The sequence below is a fragment of the Podarcis pityusensis genome (genome assembly GCF_964106645.2).
Source record: "Podarcis pityusensis genome assembly, chromosome: 10".
In the NCBI taxonomy this organism is placed as follows: Eukaryota; Metazoa; Chordata; class Lepidosauria; order Squamata; family Lacertidae; genus Podarcis; species Podarcis pityusensis.
The window spans coordinates 59557318-59578783 of NC_138035.1; the positions used below are offsets into that span (position 1 = coordinate 59557318).

Genomic DNA, 21466 nt, shown 5'->3' on the forward strand with positions numbered 1-21466 from the left:
TGGCCCAAATATAAAAGGTGGAATTCAGCTAACAAGCCCCAGCAGAAGTCCTGTGTAATGGGTCTCACCTCCCCGCCTGCCCCCCAAATTGGATTGGAAGGGCTGGAAGAACTTTCAGAATAGGAAGAGTGGAGAGGGGATCTTTCTGTCTGCCACACTAATATTCCTGCACAGGTGGAATGCTTGTATTCCACTCAAGTTGTATCCAGTTACCGAATGAAAAAACCCTGACTTTTTCTACTTCTCTTCATTGTAGTAGTAAATAGATGGTGCAGGCTTAGTAGAGATTTTGCACAAGACATGAGACAGCCAGCAAAACAGTCTATCAAATTTTCTGAAATTTGACTCAATTTATGTTTTGAATGAAAACCGGGAGTGAAGGGCGGAAATTATGCACCACACATTGCAAGCCTTCAAATTTATTGTCACTAATTCTGTAGCAAATTCTTACATCGCACCCCCTACAACAGCACCATCACTTACAGCAGGAATTATACACACAGACTGAGGACATACCCTTAGTGTAAAAAACTAAAAAACACTGTAAAAAGAAAATAATGGAATTACAGGCAATACACCCTGATGTGAGTGGAAATTCCATGGATTGAACAGAACATAATAACTTAGTCTACATCTATGTGTTAGAAAGGAAATACCCATTGTAGAAATATCAAATCTTCTGACTGTACATTGTACATTGAAAAATTATGGGATTTGTTTTAATAACGCAGGTTATTTCCTTTAGATATACAAGATTGGGAAGCCACTGTGCAGATATCTCTTGACTTCCAATTCAGTGCAATAATGTGCAACTAGAGGTATCCAAAGAAGGGCAGGCACCAAGAAGCCAGGCATACATTTGTAAATATAGTCTGCACTAGTGCTGTTTAAAAATAAAAATAAACAATTGCTACTCATATAGGAAGAAAGAATCAGCCTTCTGCTATCAAGACAAGTTATCGCCAAGAGTGCTATGCAATTATGACTCATTCAGTTTTGTAGTTAATGCAAAGAAACAAATGACGGCTTTCCTCATTGTGAAAATAATTTGGTAGAGCCGTTAAAAAGCTGCTCAGCAAAGTAGGAAACTCAAGTATTTTATACTATTTTTAAAATAACCAATTAGTGTCTTCAAACTATTCTTAAATACTGCAAACCATATATTTCCATAAAACTTGGGGGGGGGGGTGGGGGGGGAGAATAGGGAAAACAATGTGCCTGGTTCAGCCTACATTAAACAATTTCAAGTCCTGAAGGAGATTTAAGAATATGCTTCATTTTCTCCCACTGAAATCAATGGGATTATTAGTATTTGTTGACCACTAATTGCTACAGGGGAACCGATGGCACAACTGCAGAATCATATGCACATTTACTCACAAGCAACTTCACTGTGTTCAGTGAAGGTTCTTAGGTTAACTGTGATTAGGATTCAAGCATTATTTCTTCCTCTCCTTCATTTATTTCCCATCTTTCTTCCAACATGGAACTGAAGGCAACGTAAGTATGGCTCCCACACGGCCACCCATCCAGGAACTGACTAGAATCAGACCTCCATAGCTTCACCAAGGTGATGGCTTCATGCGCCATTCCCTGGGATATCAGAAACGCTTACCATAAGCTGGATCATTCTCAATGTAGTTTTTTTGTTTTAGCAGAAAATTAAATTAAATAATACATAGGATTGGCTTCTGCCTTCCCTTCAGACACAGAGTGCTAGCACCATATATGAAATGATTTATAACTCCACATTGGCAGTACGTCTTTGTTTTTAGTGACTAAAACTTATTTCTCAAAGCAAATATGTTAATATGCAAACCAGTTTACAGTTGGCCTTACAGGACTTCCATTTGCTTCTCGTCTCTCAACATAAACTATGTTGAAATCAAATCAAATGGCAAAACCCAGGATCCCACTGAAGTCGACAGAACAACCCCGACAGATTTTTGCAAGCTGGACCTGCGTGTTGATCAAAAGGGTGAGCTAACAGTGAGTCCCAACAGAGGCAAATGTGGACATCTCACGACGTATAGTACTGAAAGGGGAGAGTTCAAGCTCTGTTGTATATTCATTGTCATTATCATCACTTGTCACGGTGGAGGATTTCTGGATGCACTCGTCACAGCAGCAACAGCAACACTCCATAAAGGCTCGGCTGAATGGTTTACAAAGACAGAAAAGGAGAACCGGAGTCACACAGGATTTGAAGAACAACAGAAACTGGCTAATAAGGTGCAGGAGGTCCATAGTCTGCTGAGAAACCCCCGTGGACATGTAGGCGGTGACAATATTGCAGATGTTTTCAGGAATGATGCAGAAACCGTATAAAATGGTCAGAGCCACGACTGTGCAGTTCATCTGGCTTTCCAGCTGAATTTGTCGCTTGTTTCCCCTCGTACAGGCCTTCTCCACCTTTCGGATTTTCCTTGCCGTAACCAAAGAGCAAGTAATGGTGAAGAGCGTAGGCAAGCAGAAATAACAGCCAAAATACCACCAGAGCCTCGCGCCGTCGTACGTGAGGGCTAAAACGTAGATGGTGTCAGGCAAGTGGGGAGAGATCTTCACCACGCACCTTTCCACGGGAGGGCTCCCACTGGCTTCCGAGTTTTCCTTAGTCAATTGGCGCAGAACCACCTCAGGGAGCGCCAGCAACAGAGCCCCGACCCATATAACAGCCAGCTTGGCGGTTGTCGACGTACAGTTTTCAATCATCTCGTAATACATCTGCACGTTTGTGGCAGCACGGAAACGGTCTATGCAGAGGGCACATAACGTGAAGGTAGTTACTCCAAGGGATGCCACCTGGATAGGGAGAAATACAAAAGTGAGTTTAAATATGAACGAGGACTTGAAATATGCACCTTAATAGAGAACAGAGACAGTCAATATGATGCGCTCCAGACTACAGCTCCCATCAGTCTCAACCTGCAGGGCCTTCTCGGTAGTGGTGCCCACCCTGTGGAACGCCCTCCCATCAGATGTCAAGGAAATAAACAACTATCTGACTTTTAGAAGACATCGGAAGGCAGCCCTGTTTAGGGACGTTTTTCATGTCTGATGTTTTATTGTGCTTTTAATTCTGTTGGGAGCCACCCAGAGTGGCTGGGGAAACCCAGCCAGATGAGCAGGGTACACATAATAAGATCATCATCATCATCATCATCATCATCATCATCATAGCATGGCCAAGAGAGTATGGCATAATGGGAGTTGATGCTTTTTAATTATGGTGCTGGAGGAGACTCTTGAGAGTCCCATGGACTGCAAGAAGATCAAACCTATCCATTCTGAAGGAAATCAGCCCTGAGTGCTCACTGGAAGGACAGATCCTGAAGCTGAGACTCCAATACTTTGGCCACCTCATGAGAAGAGAAGACTCCCTGGAAAAGACCCTGATGCTGGGAAAGATGGAGGGCACAAGGAGAAGGGCACGACAGAGGACGAGATGGTTGGACAGTGTTCTTGAAGCTACCAGCATGAGTTTGACCAAACTGCAGGAGGCAGTGGAAGACAGGAGTGCCTGGCGTGCTCTGGTCCATGGGGTCACGAAGAGTCGGACACGACTAAACGACTAAACAACAACAAAGTCCACTAACATCGGGAGGGCTCCACTTTGGCTACCCCTCACTTAAAGGCATACAATATTCAGTACTAGATTTCAAGATGGCTGCTAGCCTGACCCGCAAGCCAGTTATTTCTCTACTGTAGGAATATCTACCCTATCCTTCAACAGGCATAATTAACATACAAACTATGACAGACTAACGTGAGCATCATCTAAGAGATCATGGCAGAGTGCATTGGCCGGGGCACCGCATGGCAGGGCACTGTGGAGCCTCTGGCCTCCCTGAAACAGCCAGCCATGGCTCGTCGCGACAATCTCTCAGCATGCAAGCGGCAGCTACCGAGAGCCACAGTTCCGTCTGTGAGTGCGCCACTTCCTGCCCTCCGCTCTGGAGATTTCTCGGGTTGGCACTCTTTGTATTTGTCCCTGGCAGGTAAATAGAAACACGGTGCCCGAACCTCACTGCTAGCCTATGGTTACCAGATTATTTTTTAAAGCTGAGTAGCAACAGGGAGTCAGTAGTGGGGATGGTGAGGCAAAAGACCCTGGGCCCAAGCATACATGCATATTGTATAAAGGTGCAAAGCCCTTCTTTGGCAGCCTGTGAAACATAAATGCACAGAGGTTTTAAAAAACTGGGCAACGGCTGGCCGGCCGCCACTCCCAAGCCTCCCCCATCAGTCAAAACAAAGGGAAAAGGGGACAGGAGATCACGCAAGACACATCATATGGGGACTTCCGGTGAGGAAAAATGGCGGGTGCCACGGCAGCAAGCAGCTCCTGAAGCTAGCCAGAGCAAACCGTGCTACCAGGCTGTCTCTGGGCTGCTGAGGCTGCCGCTACCACATTTTCCGGGAACAGATTTGCAAATCTGGGGACTGTCCCCAGGAACCGGGGACGTCTGGTAACCCTATGCTAGCCTGAACTTTTAGGCTCAGGAGACGCAAACTGCCTTTGCAGGCTGCCCCATGGGCACTGCGACGTGTTGGGGATTCTCGATACACTGCGTGACTGGAAATTCTAAAACCACTCTCGCAATTTGGTTTCAAGCGATATACTGATACATCACCCAGGCCTAGACCTTTTGCATGTGCTCTTATTGTTCCCGGTTTACTCTATGCAAATTTCCCATAGGTTGTAATACTGAAAGGTGGCTCTTCCGAAGGTTGTTTTTTAAAAATAAATTTCTGTCAAGATGCAGTGGAGCTTTGAAGGAATACAAACAGGAACTGCTAAAGATTTTTCTTCTCCCCCTATCCCAGAGGTTTGCCTTTATTATAAATTAGCCCAGCATCCACATAGTACATCAGTTTTTAAAAAAGAACACCCTTAAAATACTGGGCAGCTGACTGTAATTTTTTTTTTATAAGATATTTATTAGGATTTTTTAAAAAATATTACAATACAAAATGAAAAAAAAAATACAAAATAAAAATGATTAAAAACACTCAGATTTTCCATTGCTTATTTTTCTTTAGCTTGTTTCCCGGACCTCCTCATACCTCCCTTTTTTGTATTCCATTTCAGTTTGTTGGTTCAGCAAATCCTTACCCTCTTTATTTATCCTATTCTTTGGTCTTAAAATAGTAACGTTAGATTTTTACCTCTTAACAACCCCTTTTTCATATTCCCTTAAAGCATTACAGCTAGAAACCACTTAATTTCTATCCAACATCGTTCTAACATTCATTAATTTTACAATATTTCTGTAGATAATCTTTGAACTTCTTCCAATCTTCTTCCACCGACTCTTCTCCCTGGTCTCGGATTCTGCCAGTCATTTCTGCCAGTTCCATATAGTCCATCAACTTCATCTGCCATTCTTCCAGAGTGGGTAAATCTTGTGTCTTCCAATACTTTGCAATGAGTATTCTTGCTGCTGTTGTGGCATACATGAAAAAAGTTCTATCTTTCTTTGGCACCAATTGACCAACTATGCCTAGGAGAAAGGCCTCTGGTTTCTTCAAGAAGGTATATTTAAATACCTTTTTCAGTTCATTATATATCATTTCCCAGAAAGCCTTAATCCTTGGGCACGTCCACCAAAGGTGAAAGAATGTACCTTCAGTTTCTTTACATTTCCAATATTTGTTATCGGGCAAATGATAAATTTTTGCAAGCTTGACTGGGGTCATGTACCACCTGTATATCATTTTCATAATATTCTCTCTTAAGGCATTACATGCCGTAAACGTCATACCTGTGTTCCATAACTGTTCCCAGTCAGCCATCATTATGTTATGTCCAACATCTTGTGCCCATTTAATCATAGCAGATTTCACCGTTTCATCCTGAGTGTTCCATTTCAACAGCAAGTTATACATCTTTGACAAAATCTTAGTTTTTGGTTCTAATAGTTCTGTTTCTAATTTTGATTTTTCCACCTGGAAACCAATTTTCTTATCCAAATTATATGCCTCTATTATCTGATAATAATGAAGCCAGTCTCGCACTTTGTTTTTTAATTTCTCAAAACTCTGCAATTTCAGTCTATCTCCGTCTTGTTCCAAAATTTCCCAATATTTCGGCCATTTGGCCTCCATATTGAGCTTTTTCAGAGCTTTTGCTTCCATCGGTGACAGCCACGTTGGAGTTTTATTTTCCAATAAGTCCTTGTATCTTATCCAGACATTAAACAATGCTTTCCTGACAATATGATTTTTAAATGCTTTATGTGCTTTGACCTTATCATACCACAGATATGCATGCCATCCAAATACATTGTTGAAACCTTCTAGATCCAAAATGTCAGTGTTTTCAAGAAGCAACCATTCTTTCAACCAGCAAAAAGCTGCTGATTCATAGTAAAGTTTAAAGTCTGGCAGGGCAAATCCACCTCTTTCCTTTACATCTGTTAATATCTTAAATTTTATTCTAGGCTTCTTGCCCTGCCAGACAAATTTAGAAATATCTCTCTGCCACCTCTTGAAACAGTCCATTTTGTCCACAATTTGCAATGTTTGAAACAAAAACAACATTCTAGGCAATACATTCATTTTTACCGCAGCAATACGGCCCAGCAGTGAAAGCTTCAAATTTGACCAAATTTCTAGATCTTTTTTCACTTCAGCCCAGCATTTTTCATAGTTGTCTTTAAATAAATTCCCATTTTTTGCTGTCATGTTAATCCCCAAGTATTTAACTTTCTTAAACACTGTTAAACCTGTCTCATTCTGAAACCTCTCTCTCTCCATTGGTGTTAAATTTTTCTCTAAAACCTTGGTCTTTAACTTATTCAACTTAAATCCTGCAACTTGACCAAATTCTTGAATCAGTTCTAAAACTCTTTTGGTACTAGATTCTGGCTCCTGTAACGTCAATACTAAGTCATCTGCAAATGCTCTCAATTTGTACTGTTTGGCTCCGACCTGACTGTAATTTTTTTGCTTATTTAATGTTTGCTGAGATAATTAAGATTCTATAGCAGGCACATTTCAAAAGGAAGGCAGATTCCCATCATAATTTTGAAATATTCTTGTTTATGTACATCTCATAAAAAGTTCCGCAAGGACAGAGTGTGTAATTATATGCAATTATAGAAATGTATCCCACACATTGGCCTTCAGCATTTAATGGGCATATCTGATTGCTAAAAGTCAATATCCCTGCGAAATATGAGGCACTTAGGATAAAACCTGGTAAACTCTAGCTCAACTGAGCAATTCTGATATTTCTTCTTGAGAATCATGGAGCCCTGCAATGAGAGACACGCTTAATTATGCCACAGCTGAAGAACGGTAAATATTTTTTTTTTTTTGGTAGGCAAATCTATTAATTTGGTGAGTTAAACTGTCAGGGATACAGTCGGAGGAAAAAGCTTAGCAAACACAAGCCAAATGTGTAGTTTAATTGAGAAGGGGAAAACATATGCCCTCATTCTGAGGTAGTAAAACTTAGGTCAAGAGAATGGGCCAGGGCTAAAATAGCTAACAAATAAGTTGGTTGTGGTGTGTGTTTTTTTACAACATCACGGAGCTACTAAAACAGAAAAAATTAAGTCTTGTGACCTTGGCTTCAAAACCCGTACATCCTTAATAGCATATTCCCATACATTTAACTATTAGCTCAACTGACATCAAGGCCAAGTTTCAATCACCTCTCAGTTTCAGTCTCTGGGCTCTGAAACAGAAATTGCACAATTGCTTAAAACCTCACCGAGTAGTTCTTATGACAGAATGAGATTGATTTTTTTAACCCACTTCAAAAGACACGTTGCGAGTGATATACCAGTGAGCTGATGTAAGTGCTGAAGCACGTACCAACTACTGCTGTGCCCCTTATTAAAGTTTTGTGTGACAGTACAGAAAGTCTTATCAACTGCAGCTTTTTTTAAAAAAAACTGTATTAATAATTGTCATCACTTCATTATATTGCATTCCTTTTTACAGTGGTACCTTGGGTTACATACGCTTCAGGTTACATACGCTTCAGGTTACAGACTCCGCTAACCCAGAAATAATACCTCGGATTAAGAACTTTGCTTCAGGATTTGAACAGAAATCATGCTCCGGCAGTGTGGCGGCAGCAGGAGGTCCCATTAGCTAAAGTGGTGCTTCAGGTTAAGAACAGTTTCAGGTTAAGAACGGACCTCCGGAATGAATTAAGTACTTAACCCGAGGTACCACTGTATTGCTAAAGCAACAGAATCCGGCACCTTTGAATGCCTTATGTGCAGTGACTCCACCCACCTGCCTCAAACACAGCCTTGTAAATAAGTCCACAGAAATTACTAGCCTGCTGGCAGAAGAGGCAAGTTAGATGCTGCTCTCTTCTGCAGTAGCCTGCTAAATTTCTAGGCTGGGAATAGAGAAGGCGCTCGCTCTCTTCTCTGCCAGCAACGTCCTGTATGGAATTCTTTCTTGCCTGTAACTCCTAAGATCACCCTTGAAGACAAAGCTGCCCTAATATAGTCAGGATTCTGAAATGTCTAGCACTGGATGAGAGCAAGGGAAATGTTTCCTTAGAACACCCCTGACTCCCTTTGTTAGAGGGACAGAGGAATGGGGCAGAAAAGGTCTAGGACAGGGGTAGGCAACCTAAGGTCCGGGGGCCGGATGTGGCCCAATCGCCTTCTCAATCCGGCCCGCAGACAGTCTGGGAATCAGCGTGTTTTTACATGAGTAGAATGTGTCCTTTTAAATGCATCTCTGGGTTATCTGTGGGGCCTGCCTGGTGTTTTTACATGAGTAGAATGTGTGCTTTTATTTAAAATGCATCTCAGGGTTATTTGTGGGGCATAGGAATTCATTCATTTCCCCCCCAAAAATATAGTCCGGCTCACCACATGGTCTGAGGGATGGTGGACCGGACCATGGTTGAAAAAGGTTGCTGACCCTCGGTCTAGGAATCCCCAAAGTTCCATATTTTTTTACAAAAACAAGAAAGACCGGTTTGCATCCAGTTGTTAACTACAGAGCTGTTACCTTGGCGGAATATAGTACAAGATTAGCACTCATTCCCATATTATTTGCAAACATTATTTTGTGGAAGCAAAAAATAAGCACTAAACTTGCCCTATCTTCCATTAGAGTCCCTACAGTTAGGGAAACACCATGAAAATGGAATAAACTGCCGTGTGAATGCAGCCTGGGTTCTTCAAGAAAGTTCACATCAACCGTAAAATATCAACAAAATAAAACTGTGAATACACACACACACAAACGCGAATGAGATAGATTGGTCCACTCTCAAATTAGCATTTGTTCCAATGGTTTCTTTGGGAACTGACTATAGGCCAAGCGAAAGTGGGAGACAGTTTATGAAAAGAAAGAGTGGTTCGTACTTTACAAAAAATAAATTGATTTAAACCTGGTTATTTCCAACCTTTTCAGACCTAGGACAAGCATGTGTTTGGGGATCCATTTCTTATTTTTTGCCATATATTTACATGGTGACAGGCCAATGCCAACACCAGAACCCACCCCCCACCCCCTGCATGCTGAGTGAAGGTGTCTGGGAGGCAAAGAAATTCAGGGAGGAAGGACAGAAAGGAAGGTGTTCCTCCTCTGAGGGAAAAGGGTCAGTGGAGGTGTTGAGGGAAACTGGCAAGTGAGATGAAATGGCCATTTGTTATTTTTATTATTATACTACTAGCAACAACAAGAATGATAAATACATTGGGAATTGAAAGGAAGGAGATAAGAGAAGAAGGGTGCTAGAGGAGGAATAAGTGAATGTGAAAAGAACGGGGAGGAGGAATGAAAGAATCTGGCAGTTTGAGGGTGGGGATAAGGTGCAAGCTGAGTGTGAAAGGAGAACAGGAGACGAAATTACAGGAGATTGGTAAGAAGCATGTGAGGAAGGGAAAATATAAAAGAAAAAGCTCTCTCTGCTTATAGTTTCTGGATCAGCAGCGTCTGACTAAAATGGAGTGTCTGAGTCACATTAGCTCCAGGGCAAATGTCTGCAGTTAAGCCTGAGGAAAGCTGCACTATGGAACACCTTGCCTGTAAGGAAAACACTGTGGCAAATTTTAAAGTAAATTTCCAAAGGTGGATTAGATATCAGTAGAAAGTGAAGTCAGTAACTGCCAACTGAATATGCCAAAATCTACCTCCGTGCCAGTATTCTGTGACTGTGACCATTTTGTGAGCTGTGGGTCTTTTCAGCCATCTCAACTTGGCCCTAGGGATAGAAGGGTTGAGGACCCCTGGTCTGCACTATGAATTGCCCCTTCCCAATTCATTCGATATCACATTTGTGATAGACAGGGCCTCAAGAGCCAGTGTGGTGTAATGGTTAAGAGCGGTGGACTCGTAATCTGGGGGACTGGGTTCACATCTCCGCTCCTCCACATGCAGCTGCTGGGTGACCTTGGGCCAGTCACACTTCTTTGAAGTCTCTCAGCCCCACTCACCTCACAGAGTGTTTGTTGTGGGGGAGGAAGGGAAAGGAGAATGTTAGCTGCTTTGAGACTCCTTCGGATAGTGATAAAGCGGGATATCAAATCCAAACTCTTCTTCTTCAAGAGCGTTGGAGCTGCTTTCCCATTAACAGAGACATGCTGCAACTTGCAGCTGTGTCTGTATGATACAACTATGTGGGGCGGGCCATCTTTTCCACAGAATTGGCACGTAGCTTACACACAGCTGGAGTGACATCTAAAGGGCACCTAAGACCAAGGATTCTGTTGGTGGACTGGCTGCACGTAGATGCTTTGACCAACTTGCCAAGTTGGCGTCAGAAGTGGTACTGAGGTCTTGCAAGCTGTTGGCATACAAGCTCCTTCAAACTAGCATCATGATGCTATTGGTACTGTTGCCTTGCTGTTTCTGTGCTACAGGAAGGGCAGTAAAACAGCATCTGCTCTGCGTGTCAGAATGTGCCAGGTTCAATTCCCAGAATCCCCTGGTAAGGCTGGGAAAAGACCACCGTCTGAAACCCTAGGGAGATAACACTGAGCTAGATAGATCGCTGGTTGGACTCCTATGTACAGCTTCCGATGTTCCTTCTCAAATTTAAAGAGCAATCCTGCCATCCCCTACTGTGTAAACTCAGAAGGGAGCTTAATGCCAAGGCCAGCACAGGCAGAACTAATTCTGTAGCACAGAGATAACAAATGTAGCCTTTTTACTCCCCAAATATTGCTGACCTCTGTTTTCTGCCAAGTCTAAGACAAATCCCTTTCTGTTTTGAAATCTCAACATTCAGAGTTTAAGCCCGATACAAGTATTTGTGGATTACAAAGAGCCAGCTTCGCTGTTACTTTTTCCTCACTCGCATCTTTTAAGATGAGGGGAGGGAACTGGGAAATGAACAGTGAGAGACACAAGCCTTTCTAATATCTGAATGATCAAAAACAAATCTTACCAGCTGGTCAAAAGCTTGGCTGGCAGAACACTTGGAATGCTTGCCAGGAAGCAAGGATTTAAATGGAACTTCAGGCTTTTTAAGAAAAGAAAATGTGCGACGTAGTATTAGCCAACTACATTAGCCGTGTACCTATCGATCTTATGACACACACAACTTGCCGACCTGTGCTGGAAGCCCAATCCAATTTTCTCTGCCAAATTCGCTTTGAACCACTTCAACAAATACTTTAGTATTGTGGAGCACTGAGTAACTATGCTCCAGCCTTCCCACACTGCAAAGGTGCCATGAGTAGGAAGCCGCCCAGAGTGGCTGGGGAAACCCAGCCAGATGGGCAGGGTATAAATAATAAATTAGTAGTAGTAGAAGAAGAAGAAGAAGAAGACACAAAGCAATTTAAGTTAGAAGGTGGACTAAGGAAGTACACTGCTTCTGTTTGTATAACTGGTTGCAAGGAATTGTCTGGAGGCGGTTGGAGGATGGATGGCGGCTAACAGATTGAGGTTGAATCCTGACAAGACAGAAATACTGTTTTTGGGAGACAGGAGGTGGGCGGGTGTGGAGGACTCCCTGGTCCTGAATGGGGTAACTGTGCCCCTGAAGGACCAGGTGCGCAGCCTGGGAGTCATTCTGGACTCACAGCTGTCCATGGAGGAGCAGGTTAATTCTGTGTCCAGGGCGGCTGTCTACCAGCTCCATCTGGTACACAGGCTGAGACCCTGCCTGCCCGCAGCCTGTCTCGCCAGAGTGGTGCATGCTCTAGTTATCTCTCGCTTGGACTACTGCAATGCGCTCTATGTGGGGCTACCTTTGAAGGTGATCTGGAAACTACAACTAATCCAGAATGTGGCAGCTAGACTGGTGACTGGGAGCAGCTGCCGAGACCATGTAACACCAGTCTTGAAAGACCTACACTGGCTCGCAGTTCGTTTCTCAGCACAATTCAAAGTGTTCGTGCTGACCTTTAAATACCTAAACCGCCTCGGTCCAGTATACCTGAAGGAGCGTCTCCACCCCCATCGTTATGCCTGGACACTGAGGTCCAGCTCCGAGGGCCTTCTGGTGGTTCCCTCACTGCAAGAAGCCAAGTTACAAGGAACCAGGCAGAGGGCCTTCTCAGTAGTGGCACCCGCCCTGTGGAATGCCCTCCCACCAAATGTCAAAGAGAAAAACAACTACCAGACTTTTAGAAGACATCTGAAGGCAGCCCTGTTTAAGGACGCTTTTAATGTTTAATAAGTTATTGTATTTTAATGTTCTGTTGGAAGCCGCCCAGAGTGGCTGGGGAGGCTCAGCCAGATGGGGAAGGGGTATAAATTATTATTATTATTATTATTATTATTATTATTATTATTATTATTACCACTACTACTGCTGCTGCTTCAGATCCAAGAATAAGCATGCCTTTATAACTATCGTTATTTACCAGTGAAACAAATGGCCATTTTATGACAGCCCAGGTGTGTGGAAGGAAGGCCTGTTTATTGCAGAATTCTCTCCTCAAAACCCACTTTCACAAATCCATTTGGCCCTATCCAAGCAGTTCTAGCCCTTATCTTATAATGGGGCAATGGGATGTACAAGCTGATCTTGCCCCCCTCTGGAGTGTCGTAGGCTCCACCTCTCTGGAAGAACTGGTTAGTGAACTGAAGGTGCCTTACCTTTGCTTAAATTTCTGTGCAGCTAGGGAGACAGGCATGGAAGGGGACTCACCACTGAGCTAGAGGAAGGTGGCAGGCCCATGTCATTTGACCAGCAGGGCTCTCAATGAGATACTGGTCTGTCTCCACATGAAAAAAAGCAGCCTGACCCTTAGCCTTCTCAGAGTCTTCCGCCATCCACTCCAAGTCCCCCAGGTCATAGTTCTCAATATCTCTGCATATCACAGAGGGAATGACCACACCCTCCAGACACAAAAAGCATGTGAATAATCCCTCAATATGCATCGTACACCATGTGCATTTGTTCATGTGGCATAGGGACATTGAGGAGCCCTGAAAAGATAATAAGGAATGTACAGTGGTAAAGGTAAAGGGACCCCTGACCATTAGGTCCAGTCGTGACCGACTCTGGGGTTGCGGCGCTCATCTCGCTTTATTGGCTGAGGGAGCCAGCGTACAGCTTCCGAGTCATGTGGCCAGCATGACTAAGCCACTTCTGGCAAACCAGAGCAGCGCACGGAAACGCCGTTTACCTTCCCGCCGCAGCGGTACCTATTTATCTACTTGCACTTTGAAGTGCTTTTGAACTGCTAGTTTGGCAGGAGCAGGGACCGAGCAACGGGAGCTCACCCCGTCGCGGGGATTCGAACCGCCGACCTTCCGATCAGTAAGTCCTAGGCTTTGTGGTTTAACCCACAGCGCCACCTGCACGTCCCTATGTACAGTGGTACCTCAGGTTAACAACTTAATTTGTTCTGGAGGTCTGTTCTTAGCCTGAAACTGTTCTTAACCTGAGATACCACTTTAGCTAATGGGGCCTGCCGCTGCACAATTTCTGTTCTCATCCTGAAGCAAAGTTCTTAATCCGAGGTACTATTTCTGGGTTAGCGGAGTCTGTAACCTGAAGCGTCTGTAACCTGAAGCATCTGTAACCCGAGGTACCACTGTATTACAAAATCAAAGGGAAGGTGGGGAAAGAGTTTAATATAGATAGGACATTTTTTATTACTTCTTCTACTATCAATTAAATTTTCCATGTGGTCAAGCCGAGAGTGTACTTTACACAGAGGTAAAACACTTAACTCGCAAAGGCAGTCTATACTTTAAATTTTAAAATGCGGATTCAGAAAACAATACAGGCAGCGACCGTTTTAGGCGCTTCCGATATGTGCATCCCACCAAACCTGGAAGTGACCCCAAAATGTCATAAAAGGGGCAGAAGACAGAGGGGGCAGGGTGAGGGCAGAATGGGGTGTCCGCAGGCTTTTTCAGTGGCGTTTCCCATAAAAATGTGGTCCCTTGCAATGTAAACCCCGTGTAAATTGGGAGTTGCCGGCAATTGCAAAGAACATTTTAACAATATATAGCGCAGAAAGATATATAAAATTTTGTACTTTTTTTGCATGTTTTCATTACTAATTTTCTGCATAATTAGCGCCTACTCAGATGTACTGATGGGTAATTAAAACACAAATGGCTGCACTGGGGAAAACGCAGTATTGTTAATTTGGATTAGTGAAGACCCCCCTAAGTAAAATACACCTGCTTATGGTGCAATTGGTTGGTTAACTTGCAGGCTCATAATCTGATCCACCTACTAGGAGATTTGTCTCTTAACAAGTACTGTTATGTATTCAGCATCAATAAAACTCTCACCAAAGGAGTCATTTATAGATCACTTAAGTTTGTGTGAGTGTGAGCCAAGGGGCCTTTATCAGTGGAAGTGGCCTGTAAATAACTACCTTACCAAACACGATCAGAATAGCATAATACCTTTAGAGTGAGAACATGTCACAACCATTTGTACCTGTTTGCAATCTATATTTTCCTCACAGGCCAATAAAGTTCAGCACAAACAGTTGGGCCTGGTGAGCATTTAAGGTCCCCAACCCTAATCTGCGGGTTGCCATCTGATTGGATTTTATTCTGATCCTGATCTGATTTGAGGATATATTTTAATTGATTGTCTGATTTTATGTTAATGTGTTATACATTTGATGTTAGCCGCTCTGAGCCCGGCTTCGGCTGGGGAGAGCGGGATATAAATAATAATAATAATAATAATAATAATAATTATTATTATTATCATCATTATTATATGAATTCTTCCCTGGATCTACTCTACAGCAATTGACTGCAGCTTAAATGTTACATGTTGTTGTTATTTTTTGGTTCTATTTAAGGCTGCAAGTTTCATTCCACAGGAATACTCCCAAAGAAATCAAGGGCACACCTCCATAGAAAATGCATCAAGGCTGCAGCTATGAGAAGCAATTTCTTGCAGTCTCTTACTAATTTACAATATATGCAAACTGTCTGAAGAACATAAACAATACATTTTCCAAACTGCATGGTCATTTTACTTGGTATACACAATTTAAACTGTATACAATTTTCAGTTGTTTTGTTTTTAAGCAGACTTCCTATTACACCACTAACAAAAAAGATTTCAAATGAAAAATGCAAATGCAGCATATGAATAATACTGTTTCCATAGTAAATTAAAGTTTGGGAATAAATTCAGGAGAAAACACTGGAAATTAAATAGCTGCTTTCCATTGTGTGTGGTTTTTTTATTAGCTAAAGGCAAATTAACATAAAATTGGATTTTAAGTCTTTAAAGAGAATTCCTCTCACAGCAAAATGCTTTTGTTTATGGTCCAGAGACTTGACGAAACTAATTCACCAGAATAGACCACACCCAAATATCCCTAACAACTTGTCCCAGGTGGAGCTTAGAGATTCATACTGGAAACATGCCAGAAGCCCAAGGCCTTAATAAATCTTCATGATTTTGTGGCATGAAACGGACATGAAATCCATAATTTATTTGGCATGAATACTGCAAAGGTTGGGGCAAGCTTGGTTAAACTCTTCATAAATCTTTGTTTAGACCTTCAAAAACATTGCATGACTGTATTTTAGCAGTCTACTCCTTAATAAGAACTGATTCAGGCTGACTGATACAAAGATTTGACTGTGGTTCTCACCACAAAGCTTCTCCCTTTCAGCCAGCACCCATGAATGGATCTTTTGAGCATACAGGTAAGATGAGAGTTCAGGTGATGGAGCCTACCAGCCTTCTTTTTCCTTCAAGGCCACCGGTGATGCTTGGGTAGGAAGCATTCAGGTGACTGAGCCTACCTACATGATAAAAATATCCATATATTACTGATGACATGGGAACTAGCCAGAAGGGAGAAATGGCAATCATACCTCAAAGACGAAATACGGGTTGGACTTCAGAGAACAACTCTTTTAACACAGCAGGGTGAGAAGTGCTTGGCTCAACAGTTAAATTGCCAGCGATAACCCAATTGCTTCACCAGCACAGGAGCATGCAGCAACATGAGCATGGGTTGAGCAACAGTGCGCTAGGTTACTGCCTTTGTACACTCTGGAGGCTATAGAACATAGGTCATTCATGGGAGTTTTCTCTGAATGAGCACCTATCTCTCCCACAAAGCAGGATGGGAACCTCGCTTACTTAAGAGGGTCAAAGCTGGCAATTTGCCCAGCCTCTATTCACTTATAACATCAGACAGTCTCTTAAATCAAGTGGCTCAGAAACACTGCTCCAAGTATACCAGATTCATGGGGAAACTCCAATACAGGCTTCCTCAACCTCGCCCCTCCAGCTGTTTGGGGACTACAACTCCCATGATCCCTAGCTATCAGGACCAGTGGTCAGGGATGATGGGAATTGTAGTCTCAAAACATCTGGAGGGCCGAGGTTGAGGAAGCCTGTTCTAATACCTAAATGGGGCACAGCAAGCCCAGTTCTGCTTTAGCATGGGGTTTCCCCCCAAACCAGCTTTAGAAAAACAGAGGACAAAGAGGGATTATGTTGTAATTAAGAATGATACAGAGGAAGTGAATGGGAAAAGATAGCTTACTCTCTTCTGTAATGTCAATCATCCAATAAATATTTATTGGCAGTAGGGTCAGGACAGGTAAATAAGGTACTTGTCATCCAACATACACAGTTGGCTTCATATCCATTGGTTTCCTGGAAATAATTGGTTGGACATGGTTGGAAACAGGATGATATGATATGAGTCCTTAGCATGATCCATTGGGACTTTTCTTAGAGATGGAAAACTTGCAAATCTCCAGACACTGCTCAGCTACAGCTCCCATCATCCTTCACCACTGGTCTTGTTGGCTGGGTTGATGGGAGCTGGAATTCAATAACATCTGAAGGGCTACAGGTTCCCCCATCCATATCTTACAATCTTAAGATAAACGCACCTTTAAAATATAAAAAGCAAAACACTGACCTTGTAAGGAACAGGGGAGAGTTCGCCCACATCGTTGCAGGTTTACAATTTCATGCCACTTATTTAAACAATCTCTATACTGCTTTTCAGGATCACAGATCCTCCCAGAATTGGCTTACGACGAAGAAACCACAACAAAACCAAACGTAGCAACTACACAGTTAAAATCCAGATATGGATTTCATTGACGATTGCCTGACAATGACTAGACCTACAGTAAAGGAACACTGGCAGTTGTTATTGGGACATCTAACTTTATAAACAGCTCTGGTTCCACAGTGAAAAGGGATACATTTATTCAATACAGCTGTGTTGTATGAGGAGTGATGCAGTTTAGGGCTATACCCTAAAGGAGAGCATTTATACGTCACAAATCAAAGCTGTGACAGTTACAAGGTGTTGGGCAATGCATTTTCATGCCGGTGCGCCTCCCAGTACAACAGGATTGGGAAGAAAGAGAAAAAGTTCACACCCACTCTTCCATCCCCATGCCAGTCAGATTTAAATACAATTCAATGAATAGTTTCATGCTTAACAAACAGGACCTCCTTCTTAAAATATAATGAGAAGTGTGGGTATTTTTTATCTTCCCTTACCCCACTGCTGTTAGTTAAATGGATATTGTCTTTCTCTCACACAGAGTAGTATAGCCTGCCAGAATTACTCTATAGCACTATCAGCCAGGTTTAGTGTGTGTGTGGTGTGTGTGTGCGCACACCCCAGTAAATAAATAAAACAGACAACCTGAATGGTGGCAGGATTCTGGCCAGCTGGCTGAAGGCCTGGCAGAGTATCTGTGCTCTTGCCAAGAAGCAAGGATTTAAGTGGAACCTGAGGCATTTAAAGAAAAGAAGACAGAAGCATGGGATTTGGAACTAACCAGTTACATTAATAATGCATCCATCAGTTTGATGGTTTTCTGACTATCAAGCCACATCCTTCAATCCATTACTTTCCAACTCGAGAATGAAAATATTTTTCATCTTCTGCAGTAAATCTGGCAAGAGCAAGAGTTATAGGCAACTTCTCTCCCCACACCACACTATGCGTGGCTTCTTGGGCATCAAGTACTTTCATATATAGTTGATGCACACATGTGAATACATGCATGCATTTGAATTAGATGTACCCTGATTTTCTTTTTATTGTGAGTGCAGGCCTGGCATCCTTTAACAGTGTGGTTTGTTTTGGTAACCCGGTCCATCAATTAAAGTGGAATATTTGGATTTAAGCCTATTAAACACCGATCTAAATGTGGAGTCAGTTCAACTTAAAGCCGCAAAACATATATTTCCAAATAAGGTTTATTCGAACCACTTCGAATCTGCTTTTGAAATCAAATTGCAGGGGGTGCACAGTCCAAAAATTGTTATCCCATCTTCCAAACACAGCTTGTCTTACTAAATGCCCTAAGCGAGTGCAGGTAGCAACCCTTACATGCAGCAGAGAAGGAAGCCCCCATGCATGAGGATCAGAGCCAACTTCAATCGACTTACATTCACATCATGAGCTTACAATCAAGGTGCTGATCTCACTGAAGTCAACAGATTACAGCAACTCAAAACATAAATACTCTCGCTGAACTAGTCAAAGGTGGGCGGAAGAATTATGAAGCCGCTAAGCACCACCTGAGTCAAATAAATAAGTAAGCAGAAATATTTCACGTCTCCAAATGAACATGACAACATCCAACCATTAGGTTATGAGGAACAACTGATGGGAGTGAACAGAACGTTCCTGGAAGAAGTCTCATCCCAGGAGAGGGATAATTCTTAACTAACTGTCAGCAAATATGGGACATCAAAGAGCAACAGGAAAAATGAGATTACAGGTTATTGCATTCACTGTGCTTACCTCGATGTACGGTACAATTTTGCAGGAGAAATCGTCCAGCAGCCACTTTTTGGTGAGCTCTTGAAAGATTACCAAAGGCAAGCAGAAAAAAATGATGAGAAAATCCCAGAAGGCTAGGTTGGCCAGCAAGGAGTTGGAGATGCTTCTCATGTAGTAGTTGTGGCACACGATGCACATCACTGCCATGTTGCCCATTATCCCAATGCCAAAGATCACTATCGACAGGCACATGACTGCGTAGGCACCATATGATTCCTCAGTCAGCGGGTAGAAAGGGTTCTTGACCCGGGCTGGTCGGAATGTACCATTCCTGAAAGAGCCAGCTGTGGATCCATTCAAAGGCAACGCCTGGGGGAAATCATTTTCTGGCCCAGGAGAAGGAGTCATCTGGCTGTCCACTGAGTCACTGAAGTTCCTTACAAGACTATCCGTGAGAGCCTTGACTTCTCCTGAACTCCCTCCGTCCTGGAGCTGCCCAGCTCCCCTCTTGCTTCTTGCATGCCTTTTGGAACGAATGCTTCCTGGGTCTCTACTGCTTTCCTTCTTCTGTACCTGTGCCCCAGGGAGATCAGAGTATCTCCCAACCTCCAAGACTACAGAAAGGTCTTTATTCAGCTGGCTCTCGCCACCTCCTTCCAAAGGGCCATCGGAATGCTGTGTGGCTTTCCGCGGTTGAGTTCTTTGTTGGCCAGTTTGTGCTGCAGTCCAGCCCCTGGCACGATCATAATTCTCCAAGGAACCCCAGTCCCCCAAATCTCTAGCTGTAGCCTTAGATCTGGCTAAATGCCCTTTCTGCAGGGAAGCCCGAGCAACACTCCCTAAAGGGAAGCCCCCCATAGTCCTGGGTGCCACCACTCGCCAGGGCAGTGGAGTGGCCACCTGGCACCACAATCCACACTCCCTGCCCTTTCTGCCAACATCAAAGCCATCTCCCTTCACTGGCACCTGGGGCGATGCTCCATGGGCAAAGGCAGACAGGGCGCCTAGAAGCCAAGCCAAGACAAGGGGTGTCGTCTTGACAAGCTGCATGGTTTATGGTAGGAGCTGGGTGCCCTCCAGTGCTCCTTTAGTAACACCCACTGCCCAAGCTGGTGGAGCTGCCAGTCACACCCATTTCACCCATAACCTGGACCCAGGACTCCTTTCCAGTCCCAGCAACGCTCAGATGGGCACCACTGCCATGGTAAGAGAACAAGGGTCTAGAAAAACAGCATTGAGCTGACCTGGAAAAAAAAATGATCCGGAGAATGATGGATAACAAACCATACGGTTCCTTCGTTTGCACAGGCTTCAAGTTCGACTCATGTCCTCAGCAAACGTATCCACGATTTGGAGACAGAGAAGAACCCAACCTCACCCAGAAAAATAAAAGAAAGAAATCTCCTTGCCCAGGAGAGAGGGGGGTGTGTGTTTTTTTCCACCCCCTCTTGCAGCCTCTCGGGACAGGTCTTCAAAAGTTGCATCAATCCCGATCGCGAATGGAGACTGCAAGCGCAGACGGTCCTGCTGGACCCGCGCACGGAGAGCCACCAGCGACGGTTGCCTGGGGGCGTTTTGCTCGCGCCCTCCCGAGATCGCCCTCAACCGCTGGCCCGCCGTCGGGGCGCGATCCCCGGGGGGAAGCAGCGAGCCAAGCGCTCCATCGTCGCCGCTCCCAGCGGATGGCACACACGAGTGGGTCGCCGGCGCGCGCGCGATCAAGGCGCTCCGTGCGCCCGGGAAGGAAGAGAAGCCCCACGGCTGCGCCGGCGAAGGAGCCGAGGCGGAGCTGCGACGGCCACCGAACGAAGCATTTCAGAAGAAGAACAATGAGACAAGAGCGGCTTCCCGCCCCACCGGCGCCCGCAAAGTTGCCTCGGGTAGCGGCGCCAAGTTGGCTGGCAGCGGCGCCCACAGCAACGTGTTGCTGCTGCCTCCAGTCTAAGCGGTTGGGCGGATGGAGAGGAAGAGACCCGCCGCCGCCGCTGCTGTCCGTGCGCGGCTCTGGGAAGCCTGTGAGGGAGACGCTGCTCTGCTCGGCTTTCTTAGCTTGGGCTCTTTCCTCTCTCTCTCTCTCTCTCTCTCTCTCTCTCTCTCCCCCCGCCTCCGGGCTACCAGGCGCGAGCGCACGGCTTCCCCTGGCGGCTTACGCTCTCCTCCGCCGAGCGCTCACGCGAGCTCCCCTTCCTTGCGCGCTTTGTGGCGGCTTCTGTAGCAAGAAGAGGGAAGGAGGGGCGGGAAGAGAGGAGGGCGGCAGTGCGCACGCGCCGCTCCCCCAGGGGTCCGGGGCGAGCGGCGCTTGTCCCTCTCGCCCCAGA

General features: G+C 44.3%; 1 protein-coding gene across 1 annotated transcript; it reads right to left on the reverse strand.

Moving 5' to 3' along the window:
- Positions 1 to 403: 403 nt before the first annotated feature.
- Positions 404 to 21193, reverse strand: LOC308486620 (prosaposin receptor GPR37-like). The gene is made up of 2 exons (XM_081023671.1): positions 19170 to 21193; positions 404 to 2802 (listed from the first exon to the last, which is right to left on the reverse strand). Exons 1-2 carry the CDS (start codon positions 20196 to 20198, stop codon positions 1984 to 1986), a joined length of 1848 nt encoding a protein of 615 aa, XP_080879797.1. The 5' UTR covers positions 20199 to 21193; the 3' UTR covers positions 404 to 1983.
- Positions 21194 to 21466: the final 273 nt, after the last annotated feature.